Raw genomic sequence first — 16,370 nt, 5'->3', positions numbered from 1 at the left:
GAGAAGACATACCCAGACTTCCCGATCCACGCACACTTTCGGAGATAGGGCTCCTGCTGCTGCTCTGAACATGGAGGAGCAGCAGCTCTACTCCGAGCTCCCCCCGGGTGACTTGTCCTTTCGGTCATAACTCATATCTCATAGATGGAACGCAATTTTGCTGTACAGTTGTACAATGTACAATGATACATAAAGCACTTACTTCCCCCAGAACACTGGCCATGTGAAGAACCCAGTCTCTTCACACAAACTGCTTCAGTGCAGCTGAAGGTCCAGCGAGCAAAACCACCATCTGCAAACAGAGATGACCCTGACCCTCATCTGTTAATGTAATGAACAGAACTGGTGACAAAGGGCAGCCCTGAGGCCAACAGGTCTGACTTTCTGCTACTACGGAAGGAAGAAACTCATCTTTGATTCACTGAACATAAAAACAGTCTTGGACAAAACAAAACAGTTTTGTGGCTGTTGTGTCGCTGCTCCATTCAGATACTACTACTTCTTCAAAGTACTACAACTGTACAATCCCGACAAGTCTTTGTACAATCCCATCTGTATAAAGTAGAAGATCCTCCTGATCTGGAGAAGGTCCTAAAGTCTGTGTGTGTTTCAGAGTACGTCCATAACTTCAGGAAGATCTGCACTCGGAACCTGGGGACTCCGTACGACTACGGCTCTGTCATGCACTACAGAAGGTAAACACTGTCACAGCCTTTCAGTCACGGGTTCGTGTTCCCGGGTCTGACGTGTCCTCTGGGGTTTTTCAGGACGGCCTTCTCCAAGAACGGCAGACCCACTCTGGTGGCTCGTCGCCGTAACGTGACTTTCGGAAGAGCCAAGAGGATGAGCCGGTGGGACATCATACGGGTCAACCGCCTGTACTGCAGATAATCCCCGGGTCAAACATGTTTACACGGAGCGGCACGGGTCAGGTCTTTACACTCAGCAGGTCATTATTTAGTCACAGCAAAAAGTCAAAGCTGGACTAAACCCAGACTGTGCCGTGTCGCTCCTGTGAAAACAAGTCCATAATCTTAGTAATCTTAACATTCTGATCCTTTGAATCCTCGGTAGGCCTACTGAATCACTGGTGGTGGGAGTCAAGTGTTGGAAAACCTTGATCTGTTTCCTTTTTTTCCTGAGCATTAAAAAACGTGGTTTTCAGCCGCACACCTGAGTCTGTCTTTGTGTTCACATCAGTCCAGAGTCGGTAAAAGTTCTGACATGATGAGTCAGGCTTTCAGGATCTCATGGCAGGTGTAGTAAACTGTGGGGATTGCAGAATGGTGAGCTGCTCTCGTCTCCGCGATGGTCCAAAGAGAGAATCGTAGCTATGACCACAGTTGTATTTGAAATCTTTGTCCCTGTCTCACTGTACGACCTTTGACTTCCCCACGATGTGCCCCCGGCTTTAGGGAAAGCTTGCCCACTAACGGACATCAGTGGTGTAGCAAGGGTGCCCTGTGGCCCCAAACAAAAATCCATAGGGGGCGCTGCTATATAGGCTTACTTTATACACTATAAACCAGTCCCTCCAGGATTTCGCGGGCATTTTTCCCAAAGTTACGATGAAAAGTTGCAATTTTTTTTCTGCTTAAAACGATATATTTTTACTATGGCTGTCAATAGATTAATTTGTGAAATGCGATTACCGTAAATTCTCTAATACTGGCCTGTATTCCATTTGCGGCCGGGTCTCCGACAGGGGCCGGGTCTCCGACAGGGGCCGGGTCTCCGACAGGGGCCGGGTCTCCGACAGGGGCCGGGTCTCCGACAGTGGCCGGGTCTCCGACAGGGGCCGGGTCTCCGACAGAGGCCGGGTCTCTAACAGAGGTCGGGTTCGCGGCTGGCGGAGGCAAATAAAAGCCGGTCTCTAAAACAGGCCGGGGCTTTTATTAGAAACTATAGCGGTAGAAATATTCCCCATGTTAAGAATGTGTCTCATACTGGTGTAAATGAAAACTCACGTGCAGGAAGTAACAAACTGAACCCGGGCCAAGGGCGACGCTGCGGAGGAGCTGATCCGAGCGTAACTTTGACACAGATTTAGCCACTTTTCAAACCTCCTGTGACGATATTTGGAAACAGAGGGAGAGTTGTGTGACCCTCCAGGGTTTTAATAAAGTCTCCATCGCGTCTTCAAAGCACGTCCAGCTGCTCCGTGTGCAGGTCAGTCCCACGCCCTAAATTTAACTCCTCCCATCAGCGCGAGCGTCTCGTCTTCTCTCGGGTCAGTCTCATGATCGATCACAAACACAAACGCTCCGTCTAAACTCGCCTTTTACACAAGATAACAACAAATAATCCGGTCCGGTAAAAACGAAACAGAAACCTGCAGTGACACTGATGTCAAAGCTCCGCCAACAGCAACGAAACACTTCCTGTTGTCCCGACAAAATAAAAGGCGTCAATGTTCCAGCCGCTGGGAGAGGGTTTGAAATGTTCATTAATAAATGAACTTAATATTTTAGGTGCAAATGGACACAAATCTCGTTTTTCTTCATTTTCCTGGTCGTCCGTTTTGCTCAAATAGAAATAAAGGCCTGTCTCTAATTGTGGCCTGGTTTCAATAAAGTTCTGGTCCTAGATGCCCTTGAGTAAATAAAGGCCCCGCCCTATATTAGAGCATTTACAGTATCCCACATGAAACACCTACATTTAAAGCATGTGATTACTGATGGCCAGGATCTTCAGCCACTTCTGAATTCTGATTGAAAACTCAGTTCTTAGAGACATTTTCTTTTGTGCTGAACCTTTTGGACGGAAACTGCAAACTTTTAGGTTCATGAAGTAGAATATAAAGACATTTTTTATTGGTCTTGTTGAAATAGGATAAATTAATTCACCCTGAGTCCGTTTGTTCTGAATATCTGTGATCAGAGACAGAATCCATCCTGAGTAAATATGTGTTTTTGCTCCATTTCATCTATTCAGGGAACTCCTGAAACTCGAAACTCGCCGAAATAATTTTTATTATCTTGATAATCATCTCCGAGTATCGCTTTACTACAACTCTGCACTGAGTAGACAGATGGAGTACGCGCAGTATACACAGTACACGGATGTGGAGATCCGGCAGTCGGGTTTAAAAAGGAGCGAGTCGGTGAGGTCGGCATCACTGCAGCGGCGCAGACAGGAAAGGGAAGCACCGCAGCCTCACCTCTAGAACCGCACACATGTTCTGAGCTGGTGTTGTTGCCATGGCGTTGCGGAAGTGCATTCTGGGAGTCGTCGTCCTGCTCTCGGTCTCCGTTTGGATCGTCTCTGCGGTGAGTTTAGGGCTGGGTACCTTTAAACAACCAGGTAGTTTTAGGTAAGTTTAGGTCTTGGGGAGTAATTCAAAGATTCAAAATTGCTTTATTTGTATTATGTTTCTCTCGTCCTTGATTTTCCCACATACTTTTGTTCCATTTCCTGGTTTTAGACGGCAAGTATTTTAGCATAGGTTTCGTTCAAGTACAGGTATGGGGGAAAAAAGCCCAGCCCTGGTTAATAAATGTGTCTAAAGTGTCGTGTTTGTGCAGGATTTGGGAAATGGAGCTGAAGCGTCAGAGAAACCGAAACAAGTCCTCCTCAACCTGGACCCAGACACACACCTGGAGCTAAAACAGGACCTGGATCAAGATGAGAGCATTGGTAACTTTGATGAGATATTTAGTCACACAGTTCTTTTACATTTTACTGGAGGTTTCGTCGACTAAATGATGATGTCGGTGTTTGAGGGAACATTTCTGTAAGTGAAGACGTCCTGCTGAAGGGCGTCTACTGTCTGGAACTCGCCATCCATCCCCAAAGGTTCTTAGTTGGATTTAGATCAGGGGAACGTGAGATTTTAATCGCTTTTAGGCTTGTGAGTGAAATTACTTTGACTTAAATGATGATGTATTAAGTGAATTCCTCCAGTCCTCTTTAAAACAGTCAGCTCACTACAAAAAGTCAATATCAAGCAATGGCTTAAATGACTTGAATTGAGGAAATTGTTTTGAGCGGTTTTCACTCATTTAGACACTTTTCCTGATCGGACCGAGTTTACTTTGCTTGTTTGAGGACATTTCAGACCAGTTCTAGGGTAAATCTCGCTTGAAATAAGAAAGTAAAATTGGCAATGAGATAAGAACAATTTTCTTTCCCCATTGGCAAAGAAAATGACCTGAAATAAGGACGAAATGTATCGAAACGAGTCAGAAACATCTCAGAACAAGTGAAATAATCTAGGACAAATGCAACTTCTTAACTAGTCAAAACAACTAAAATTTGGATTATGGAAAATGGATTATTTTGCTCAAATTGAGATGTTTATACTGATCTAGTTAAATACTTTTTGCAGTGACTGGGGCTGAAGTTTCACTGTTTATTTTCTCAGACGCAGACGTAGATGAGGACCTGGATGAAGGGGCTACTGAAGATCCCCCCGAGGACACCCACGGGCTCCGAGAGGAGACCGATGAGTCCCCAGAGGAGACCGACGAGTCCCCAGAGGAGACCGACGAGTCCCCAGAGGAGACCGACGGGTCCCCAGAGGAGACTGACGAGTCCCCAGAGGAGACCGACGAGTCCCCAGAGGAGACCGACGAGCTCCGAGAGGAGACCGACGAGTCCCCAGAGGAGACCGACGAGCTCCGAGAGGAGACCGACGAGTCCCCAGAGGAGACCGACGAGTCCCCAGAGGAGACCGACGGGTCCCCAGAGGAGACCGACGAGTCCCCAGAGGAGACCGACGAGTCCCCAGAGGAGACCGACGAGCCCCCAGAGGACAAAGAAGACGGAATGAGCGTGTCTGAGCGTCTGGAGATGGTCAACAAGAACCTGGGTCAGAAAACTCTCTCACTAAATTCAGCCATTCTCAAACTAAACCTCTTTACAGTCATTTCAAGCCAGTTGTTGCCTCAGAGTTTCTGAGCTTTCTGTTGTTGTTGCTCCAGTGGGGGACGAGGACAGTGAGATCGAGGACGGAGACGTGATGGTCCTGAAGTCCCATGTGCAGAAGAGAAACGCCGACCGCTGCACGAGACGGGGCTGCAGGTGGCGCCGATCGAAGAACGGGAAAGTCTACGTGCCCTACGTCATCGCCAACCACTACTGTGAGTACTACAGCTCCATGACTACGACTGATCCGGCACACACGAGTTCATACAGACATTCTGAAGACGTACTGAGGACCAATGTTTGTGTTTTTTGTGTTTCACATGGGGATGGGACAATGTACAACATTACACAACAATACAGTTCGGGAAATTCCACAGTCACCATGGAGATCCGCCATCTTTGCAAATGTTAGCATACATTTCCATTGACTAACATTAGCTAAAAACAGTATAAAAAGTGGAGAAAAAAGCCGTGGATCAGCTCCGTTAGCTGCTGAGTTACTGCTGGTAAAAAGCATCTAACTCACAGTGGTGTCCAAGTGTACGCCCCAAAAAAGGGCCTTAAAATAACCATACATTCATATTTTTTTCTGCTTCTTTTTACAACAATCTCTTCAGGGTAACTCCAAGGGCAGCTCCAGGACTTTTACCATGGGATAAATACAATTGCTGCTAATCCCATTACGCTTAGAGATATCACATTCCCAAACTCTATTGAGAGACCGTAGCGATGACTCCCCATTTACTCTCATGGAAAAACTGTATAATTGCACAATTTTACCAAATGACAAGGGCAAATGGAAACATTGTTTTTCTCATTGCTTATACTATAAGGTTTCCGAAAATATATAGTTTTCATTTACTCAGTGGAAATCTAAACACAGTGAGCCGGTCTTCAGGGCTTTGTTGAGAGCAGCTTTGTGCGACCGAATGTGCGTAAATGTTAGATCTGTACAATCCAATGCAGTGGTTCTCAGTGGAATGAATGAATGTACACTGATAGTCGCTGTTTGGAATAATGTGTTATTTTTTCAGTGACGGAGTAATGTAATTCATTACTCTCCCCGTCGTTACAACGCCATGATCGTTACTGGGTAAACAAAGTGAATGAACGGAGAGCCTTCATGCACATGTTGGCACATGTTTCTTTTACTCCTGTTCCTCCACATTTTCTTTGAATACGGCCGTATTCCTACATTTAAAAAACAGCGGCACAAATACTGGTCAATACCATTCAGTCACAGTGGCCTCCCCCCCCCCCCACTCACCCCCCCGCTCAGTTCATTCAGTTACTATGAACATCTTTGAACACCTGTCTGTTCTACTCATTTCAAGTGACTGAAAACAGCAACAACAAAAAATCCAAATTCTTTGACATATAGCAACTATTTTATAACAGTAACGCAAATAGTTACTTTCCCTGGTAACGAGTTACTTTTACTATAGAGTAATTCAGTAACTATAGCTAATAACTTTGTTAAAGTAACGTTCCCACGTTACTGCCGATGGTGTAGTATGTTTAATCTGCTGATTGTGAGAGTGTTGTTGTAACGTTGTGTTGCAGCGTCTGCTCAGCTGAAAACAATCCAACGAGCCTTCAGAACCTTCGCCAAGAAGACCTGCATCCGCTTTGTGCGCCACCGCAACCCCTGCCGCCGCCGCTGTGGCCGCCGCTGCAACTGCCGCTGCCGCCGCCGCTGCCACTGCCGCCGCCGCTGCCGCTGCCGCAGCTGGCGTTGCCGCTTCCGCTGCCGCCGCCGCCGCTGGAAGTGCCGCTTGCGCTGCCGCCGCCGCCGCTGGAAGTGCGGCTGGCGCTGCCGCCGCTGCCGCTGGGGCCGCCGCTGGGGCTGCTTCCGCTGCCGTCGCCGCTATAAGAAACGGGATCATCTGTATATCCACTCCTCTACGGGGTATGTGCAACTACTGTCACTATTACTGTAATAAATAAGCACCTTTACCATTGGACCAAGGCGTCTGGATCAATCAGTGACGGCTCCTCCACAAAAAGTCTTCTCTGACTCTTTACTAGATCATTATGACACTGCTAACTGACTGAGCGTCTTTGACTTTTGTTGAGAGAATATTTGACGAGAAGTGTCTGTAATTTCATTAATTCTTGTCGAGCAGCTGCTCGTCGTACATCGGGCGGCGAGGACGGCGACAGAAGCTCTCTCTGAGCAAGAACGGATGTGTTTACCTGGGAATCATCCAACACGAGCTGCTGCACGCGCTGGGCTTCCACCACGAGCACAGGAGATCTGACCGCAACAAATACGTCCGAGTCCTGTGGAACAACATCCAAAGAAGTACTTCCAATACTACTACTAATACTACTGCTAATGTTACTGCTAATACTCCTATTGCTTAAACTACTGCTAATGCTACTATGGCTAATACTACTGCTAATACTACTGCTAATGCTACTATGGCTAATACTACTGCTAATACTACTGCTAATACTACTACTGCTAATACTACTACTGCTAATACTACTGCTAATACTACTACTGCTAATAATACTGCTAATACAACTACTGCTAACACTACTGCTAATACTACTACTGCTAATACTACTGCTGCTAATACTACTGCTAATACTACTGCTAATACTACTGCTAATACTACTGCTGCTAATACTACTGCTAATACTACTACTGCTAATACTACTGCTAATACTACTGCTAATACTACTGCTAACACTACTGCTAATACTACTGCTAATACTACTACTGCTAATACTACTACTGCTAATACTACTGCTAATACTACTACTGCTAATAATACTGCTAATACAACTACTGCTAACACTACTGCTAATACTACTACTGCTAATACTACTGCTGCTAATACTACTGCTAATACTACTGCTAATACTACTGCTAATACTACTGCTGCTAATACTACTGCTAATACTACTGCTAATACTACTGCTGCTAATACTACTGCTAATACTACTGCTAATACTACTGCTAATACTACTGCTAATACTACTACTGCTAACACTACTGCTAATACTACAGCTGCTAACACTACTGCTAATACTACTGCTGCTAATACTACTGCTAATACTACTGCTAATACTACTGCTGCTAATACTACTGCTAATACTACTGCTAATACTACTGCTAATACTACTGCTAATACTACTACTGCTAACACTACTGCTAATACTACAGCTGCTAATACTACTGCTATTACTGCTGCTACTACTGCTAACACTACTGCTAATACTACTGCTAATACTACTACTGCTAATACTACTACTGCTAATACTACTACTGCTAATACTACAGCTGCTAATACTACTACTGCTAATACTACAGCTGCTAATACTACTACTGATAATACTACTACTGCTAATACTACTACTGCTAATACTACTACTGCTAACACTACTGCTAATACTACAGCTGCTAATAGTACTACTGCTAATACTACAGCTGCTAATACTACTACTGCTAATACTACTACTGCTAATACTACTACTGCTAACACTACTGCTAATACTACAGCTGCTAATACTACTGCTACTACTGCTGCTACTACTGCTAACACTACTGCTAATACTACAGCTGCTAATAGTACTAATGCTAATACTACTGCTAATACTACTACTGCTAATACTACTGCTAATACTACTACTGCTACTACTGCTGCTACTACTGCTAACACTACTGCTAATACTACAGCTGCTAATACTACTACTGCTAAAACTACTGCTAATACTACTACTGCTAACACTACTGCTAATACTACTGCTAATACTACTACTGCTAATACTACTACTGCTAATACTACTACTGCTAATACTACTGCTAATACTACTGCTAATACTACTACTGCTAACACTACTGCTAATACTACTGCTAATACTACTACTGCTAATACTACTACTGCTAATACTACAGCTGCTAACACTACTGCTAATACTACTACTGCTAATACTACTGCTAATACTACTGCTAATACTACTGCTAACACTACTGCTAATACTACTGCTAATACTACTACTGCTATTACTACTACTGCTAATACTACTGCTAATACTACAGCTGCTAATACTACTGCTGCTAATACTACTGCTGCTAATACTACTACTGCTAATACTACTACTGCTAATACTACTGCTAATACTACAGCTGCTAATACTACTACTGCTAATACTACTGCTAGTACTACAGCTGCTAATACTACTACTGCTACTACTGCTAATACTACTACTGCTAATACTACAGCTGCTAATACTACTACTGCTAACACTACAGCTGCTAATACTACTACTGCTAATACTACTACTGCTAATACTACTACTGCTAATACTACTGCTAATACTACAGCTGCTAATACTACTACTGCTACTACTACTGCTAGTACTACAGCTGCTAATACTACTACTGCTACTGCTGCTAATACTACAGCTGCTAATACTACTACTGCTAATACTACTGCTAATACTACAGCTGCTAATACTACTGCTAATACTACTGCTGCTACTACTGCTGCTACTACTGCTAACACTACTGCTAATACTACTACTGCTACTACTGCTAATACTACTACTGCTAATACTAATGCTAATACTACAGCTGCTAATACTACTACTGCTAATACTACTGCTAATACTACTACTGCTACTACTGCTAATACTACTACTGCTAATACTAATGCTAATACTACAGCTGCTAATACTACTACTGTTAATACTACTGCTAATACTACTACTGCTAATACTACTGCTAATACTACAGCTGCTAACACTACTGCTAATACTACTACTGCTAATACTACTGCTAATACTACTGCTAATACTACTACTGCTAATACTACTACTGCTAATACTACTGCTAATACTACAGCTGCTAACACTACTGCTAATACTACTACTGCTAATACTACTGCTAATACTACTGCTAATACTACTGCTAATACTACTGCTAACACTACTGCTAATAGTACTGCTAATACTACTACTGCTAATACTACTACTGCTAATACTACTGCTAACACTACAGCTGCTAATACTACTACTGCTAATACTACTGCTGATACTATAGCTGCTACTACTACTACTGCTACTACTGCTAATACTACTACTGCTAATACTACTACTGCTAATACTACTGCTAATACTACTACTGCTAATACTACTGCTAATACTACTTGTAATACTACAGCTGCTAATACTACTACTGCTACTACTGCTAATACTACTGCTAATACTACAGCTGCTAATACTACTACTGCTAATACTACTACTGCTGCTACTACTGCTAACACTACTGCTAATACTATTGCTAATACTACTACTGCTAATACTACTGCTAATACTACAGCTGCTAATACTACTACTGCTACTACTGCTAATACTACTACTGCTAATACTACTACTGCTAATACTACTGCTAATACTACAGCTGCTAATACTACTACTGCTACTACTGCTGCTACTACTGCTAACACTACTGCTAATACTACTACTGCTAATACTACTGCTAATACTACAGCTGCTAATACTACTACTGCTACTACTGCTAATACTACTACTGCTAATACTACTACTGCTAATACTACTACTGCTAATACTACTACTGCTAACACTACTGCTAATACTACAGCTGCTAATACTACTACTGCTACTACTGCTAATACTACTACTGCTAATACTACTACTGCTAACACTACTGCTAATACTACTGCTAATACTACTACTGCTAACACTACTGCTAATACTACTGCTAATACTACTACTGCTAATACTACTACTGCTAATACTACTACTGCTAATACTACTGCTAATACTACAGCTGCTAATACTACTACTGCTACTACTGCTAATACTACTGCTACTGCTAATAATGCTACTACTACTATTGCTAATGCTACTGCTAATAGGCAAGGCATGTTTATTTATACCGCGCATTTCGTACACAAGGCAACTCTGTGTGCTTTTGTTTGGGTCGCGTTTATGTGCCGAGCGAGTGCCGACATTCTTTAACTCACAATGGGGTTAATAAAGTTTTTAGTTCGACCTGTGACCAGAGTAGAAGATCCTCCTGACCAGGAGACGGTCTGAAAGTCTGTGTGTGTTTCAGAGAAACGCCATAACTTCCGGCGAACACGGACTCGGAACCTGGGGACTCCGTACGACTACGGCTCTGTCATGCACTACAGAAGGTAAACACTGTCACAGCCTGTCAGTCACAGGTTCGTGTTCCCGGGTCTGACGTGTCCTCTGGGGTTTTTCAGCACGGCCTTCTCCAAGAACGGCAGACCCACTCTGGTGGCTCGTCGCCGTAACGTGACTTTCGGAAATGCCAAGAGGATGAGCCGGTGGGACATCATACGGGTCAACCGCCTGTACTGCAGATAATCCACGGGTCAAACAGACATGTTTACACGGGGCGGCACGGGTCAGGTCTTTACACTCAGCAGGTCATTGTTTAGTCACAGCAAAAAGTCAAAGCTGGACTAAACCCAGACTGTGCCGTGTCGCTCCTGCCAAAACAAGTCCATAATCTCAAAAATCTTAACATTCTGATCCTTTGAATCCTCGGTAGGCCTACTGAATCACTGGTGGTGGGAGTCAAGTGTTTGAAAACCTTGATTTGTTTCTTTTTTTCCTGAGCATTAAAAAACGTGGTTTTCAGCCGCACACCTGAGTCTGTCTTTGTGTTCAGATCTGTCTAGAGTCATTTAAAGTTTTTACGTACAAGGCCGTGGGAACCCAGGGTGCTGAGGGCGGATAGTTTGGTGGATAGTTTGTGAACTGCAGGCAATATTAACTCCCACCTGAACCGAGCACATTTTCCCCAGCTTTACCCCAGTCCAAAAGCTTCTGGAAAAAAGGTGTGAAAATAGCGACAAAACTGAGACGAAAACAAAAACAAGGATGAAAATGTGAAAAAAGTGAGAAAACATTGACGAGAAAGTGACAAAAAATTTACAAAAAATGACAAAAATGGACAAAAATTTGACGAAAAATTGCGAGAAAAAAAAGAATTTGACCAAAAAATGCGAATAATTTGACAAAAAAATGACAAAAAATTTAGAAAAAATGATAAAAATTGACAAAAAATTGACAAAAAAGTGAGAAAAATTTGACAAAAAAAATGCAAATAATTTGACGAAAAAGTGACAAAAAATTTAGAAAAAATGACAAAAATTGACAAAAATTTGACATAAAAGTGAGAAAAATTTGACAAAAAAAATGCGAATAATTTGACGAAAAAGTGACAAAAAAAATTAGAAAAAATGACAAAATGGACAAAAATTTGACGAAAAAGTGAGAAAAATTTGACGAAAAAAATGCAAATAATTTGACGAAAAAGTGACAAAAATTTTTAAAAAAATGACAAAAATTGACAAAAATTTGACATCAAAATGAGAAAAATTTGACACAAAATTGAGAAAAAAAAATGCGAATAATTTGACGAAAAAGTGACAAAAAATTTACTAAAAATGACAAAAATGGACAAAAATTTGACGAAAAACTGAGAGAAAAAAAAGGACGAAAAAGTGATAAGAATTTGAAAAAAATAAATGCGAATAATTTGACGAAAAAGTGACAAAAAATTTAGAAAAAATGGACGAAAAAGTGACAAAAAAGTCACGAAAATTTGACAAAAATGAGATGACTACCCAACAAAAAAGTGATGAAAAAAATCTGATGTGAGTTGTGAAAAGTATTTTGGGGGTAAATTTTGTCCCTCAGCGCCCCCTAACTAAAACATCTTCCCACGGCTCTGGCTACATATATAATATATATAATAGATAAGTTCTTACATCAATCAATCAATGGTTTTGCATAGCCCAATATCACAACAGGAGTTTCCTCACAGCTTCACCAAAGGCAATAAAACAGAGCCGTAAATAAGACAATGCAAAGTTCAGGCTAATCGGAATCAGTGAAATAGATACAGACGGCGTCTTGTGGCTGGTGATTCATACTGTCATTCCACAAACAGCTCAGTGTCAGTGATTCAGACGAGTTATGAAGGAACTTTTCTTTTGGAGAGCAATAGGAGTCCGTCAGAAAACGTTAGGCCACTGTAAAGCTACAAAACACAAGGGCTGTGTACCGTTACATCTTTTTCGACACCAGTACTTTAACGATATCGATATCTGAACCATTCTTTTGTCGATATCTACAGTCCTAAGTCCTAAGTCCTTTCTATTGGACAACATCCCGCTCATGTTTTCGCATATTGTCACCACTTTTTTGACGTTCTTCGGAGAAAATAATTGCACATTAGTTCATATGAGCTGACAGAGATAATGAACTATGTGACAGTTTGTGTTTGGATTCCTCCAGTAATGACTGAGATGTGAGCCAAAGAACAAAGACATAAAAATATGCATTTTGTCAGTTACCACAGTTACCATCAGTCGCTCCACCACAATGTTAAACTACACTGCGTTCCAAATTATTATGCAAATTGGATTTTTGTGTCAAAAAGGTAAAAAAAAAAGCAATAATAATGAAACTCATGGATGGTATCGTGTCTTGGGGCTCAATGAATCACTGACATAAATCTCAGAGATCTGGGATTAGTTGTCGGGTTAAGCCCAGTTAAGGGAAAAACTACTGAAAAAGGGTGTTCCACTGTATTATGCAGATCATCATTTTCAAGCAATATGGTAAAGAAAAAGTGTCTTTCTGCTGATGAAAAGCGTGAAATAGTTGAATGCCTTGGTCTAGGTATGAAAACCTTCGATATTTCATGAAAGATTAAGTGTAATCATCGAACTGATAAGAGATTTGTGGATGATTCAGAGCACACTCCGTTTTGTGCCGATAAAGGCACAATATGGACGGTTTCTGCCAGACAAACACATCAGATTAGGAGAACAGATGTCACAAAGCAGCAGACAGGTATTTGAAGCTGCTGGTGCCTCTGGAGTCCCCCAAACATGAAGGTGTCGGACCCTCCAGAGGCTGCAGTTGTGCATAAACCTTCTGTCCCGGCCTCCCCTAAACTGTTAATTGAAGCTGATGAAGAGAAACGGCTGCAGTGGCTCAGAAATACATGAGACTCATTTTCAAACAGTCTTGTTCACTGATGAGGCCGTGTAGCCCTGGATGGTCAGATCAATGGAGTAGTGGATGTTTGGTGATTGGCCACAATGTCCCAACAAGGCTGTGGCGTCAGTAAGGAGGGGGCGGAGTCATGTTTTGGGCCAGAATCATGGTGGGAGAGCTGGTCGGCCCCTTTAGGCCCTTTTAGGCTCCCTGAAGGTGTGAAAATGACCTTTGAAAAATATGTGGAGTTTCTGACTGACCACTGTCTTCTATGCTACAAAAAGAAGAGCCGTGTTTTCCCGAACAAAATCCTCTTCATCATGACAACGCACCATGTCATGCTGTAAAGAAAACCTCTGCATCACTGGCTGCTATGGGCATAAAAGGAGAGAAACTCATGATGTGGACCCCCTCCTACCCTGACCTCAACCCTATTGAGAACCTTTGGAGCCTCAACAAAAAACACATCTATGAGGGTGGGAGGCAGTTTTCATCCAAACAGCAGCTCTGGGAGGCTATTCTAACATCCTGCAAACAAATCCAAGCAGAAACTGTCCAAAAACTTACAATTTTAATGGATTTAAGAATTTTGAAGCTGCATCACACAAGGGCTCCTATGTTAAAATATAACTTGACCTGTTAAGATGTTTTTGATTGAAATAGCTTTTGATTTCAGTAAATACGACCTCCTAATGCTACAAATACAACAAATGACCATTTTCAGTTAATTACAAGCTTTAAAATGTATTGAAACGATGAGTTGCATAATAATTTGGAACAGTGGATTTTGAGGTTTTTACTATATTTATTTTTGAAAAAAATTCTGTTTTCACCGGGAGATTTTTTCCACCACATTTAAATGATCCTCGACCAGATAAAGACTTGAAAATTATGCTGACTCTCATTTGAGTTGACAATTTAGAAAATCTTAGAAAAATGTCATTTGCATAATCATTTGGAACGCAGTGTATAGATACAGACGGCATCTCTGGAATCGCCCATATATGGTCATTTTTGAAAACAGTTAAAGGGGAAAACAATTTTGAAAAAATTAAAATTTTCTCTAATTATTCAAAAACTACTGTAACAAACGTTGAATTATCAATATAGTTTTCTACTAAATGAAGATACAAAGACATGGAGAGGAGCAAAGTGGTTCAACAGCCCATAAATACATTAGAAAAACAGAGAATGCTAACATGACGTCTTTAGAAAATGGTTATGTGCCAAAGTCCTTTAAATACGCTGTTATCAAACCACTTTTGAAAAAACCTAGTCTTGATCCTGATATTTTAGCCAACTATTTCAAAAGTCCTTGAAAAGGACCAAAATTTAGTGGTCCAGATGATGGATACGCTGTGTTTTTATTCCAACAGAGCCTTGTTCTCGCATCTCGCCCACTTCCTGTGTCTAATGCAGTAATTGACATGGAAAGCATAGATATTAGAGTTTCTAGACATCATTTACAAAATATTTGGCGTCAGTTTTGGCAGCATCACAATGTATCTTAATGGAGAGATTCCACTTTGCAATAACTCTGATTCACCTCAGTCTGTTTGTTCTGTTGACACAAATCCAGCAAAAAGAGGACAAAAATCTAGCAAAAAAAATGACAAAAATCTAGCAAAAAAAAGACAAAAATCCAGCAAAAAAATGACAAAAATCCAGCAAAAAACGACAAAAATCCAGCAAAAAAAGACAAAAATCCAGCAAAAAAATGACAAAAATCCAGCAAAAAACGACAGAAATCTAGAAAAAAGGACAAAAATCTAGAAAAAAAAGGACAAAAATCTTGAAAAAAAATGACAAAAATACAGCAAAAAAATGACAAAAACCCAGCAAAAAAATGACAAAAATCCAGCAAAAAAAGACAAAAATCCAGCAAAAAAAAAAGACAAAAATCCAGCAAAAAAAGACAAAAATCCAGCAAAAAAAGACAAAAATCCAGCAAAAAAAAAGACAAAAATCCATCAAAAAAAGACAAAAATCCAGCAAAAAAGTGACAAAAGAGCAGCAAAAAATAATAAAAAAGTGACGACAATGGCTTGGCGAGTGGTAAGAGGTTAATCATTCCTGTGATTTTGATGAAGATCAGACCAAATTTAGTGACCAAATTCCAGACGGTGGATACTCACCTTTTCTCTGCAACAGAGCCTTGTTCTCGCATCTCGCCCACTTCCTGTGTCTAATGCAGTAATCGACATGGAAAGCATAGATTTTACAGTTTGTAGACTTCAAAATATTTGGCGTCAGTTTTGGCAGCATCTCAATGTATCTTAATGGAGAGATTCCACTTTGCAATAACTCTGATTCACCTCAGTCTGTTTGTTCTGTCTGTGATCGGCGACAGAATCCATCCTGAGTAAATATTTGTTTGTTTTGCTCCAGGAAACTCCCGGAAACTCGAAACTCGGTCAAATAATCTGAGCAAACTTTCTGATCATCTCCGAGTATCGCTTTACTACAACTCTACACTGAGTACACAG

The 16,370-nt window shown here is 41.4% G+C and overlaps 1 protein-coding gene across 1 annotated transcript; it reads left to right on the top strand.

Moving 5' to 3' along the window:
* The first annotated feature begins 3,135 nt into the window (after positions 1–3,135).
* Positions 3,136–11,517, top strand: LOC306982661 (uncharacterized protein). The gene is made up of 8 exons (XM_079583132.1): positions 3,136–3,269; positions 3,525–3,636; positions 4,364–4,810; positions 4,923–5,081; positions 6,430–6,775; positions 6,993–7,171; positions 10,958–11,039; positions 11,112–11,517. Exons 1-8 carry the CDS (start codon positions 3,201–3,203, stop codon positions 11,233–11,235), a joined length of 1,518 nt encoding a protein of 505 aa, XP_079439258.1. The 5' UTR covers positions 3,136–3,200; the 3' UTR covers positions 11,236–11,517.
* Positions 11,518–16,370: the final 4,853 nt, after the last annotated feature.

Source organism: Gobius niger, assembly GCF_951799975.1.
Source record: "Gobius niger genome assembly, contig: SCAFFOLD_55, whole genome shotgun sequence".
Taxonomy (NCBI): Eukaryota; Metazoa; Chordata; class Actinopteri; order Gobiiformes; family Gobiidae; genus Gobius; species Gobius niger.
This window is presented reverse-complemented; position numbering and strand designations above follow the sequence as displayed.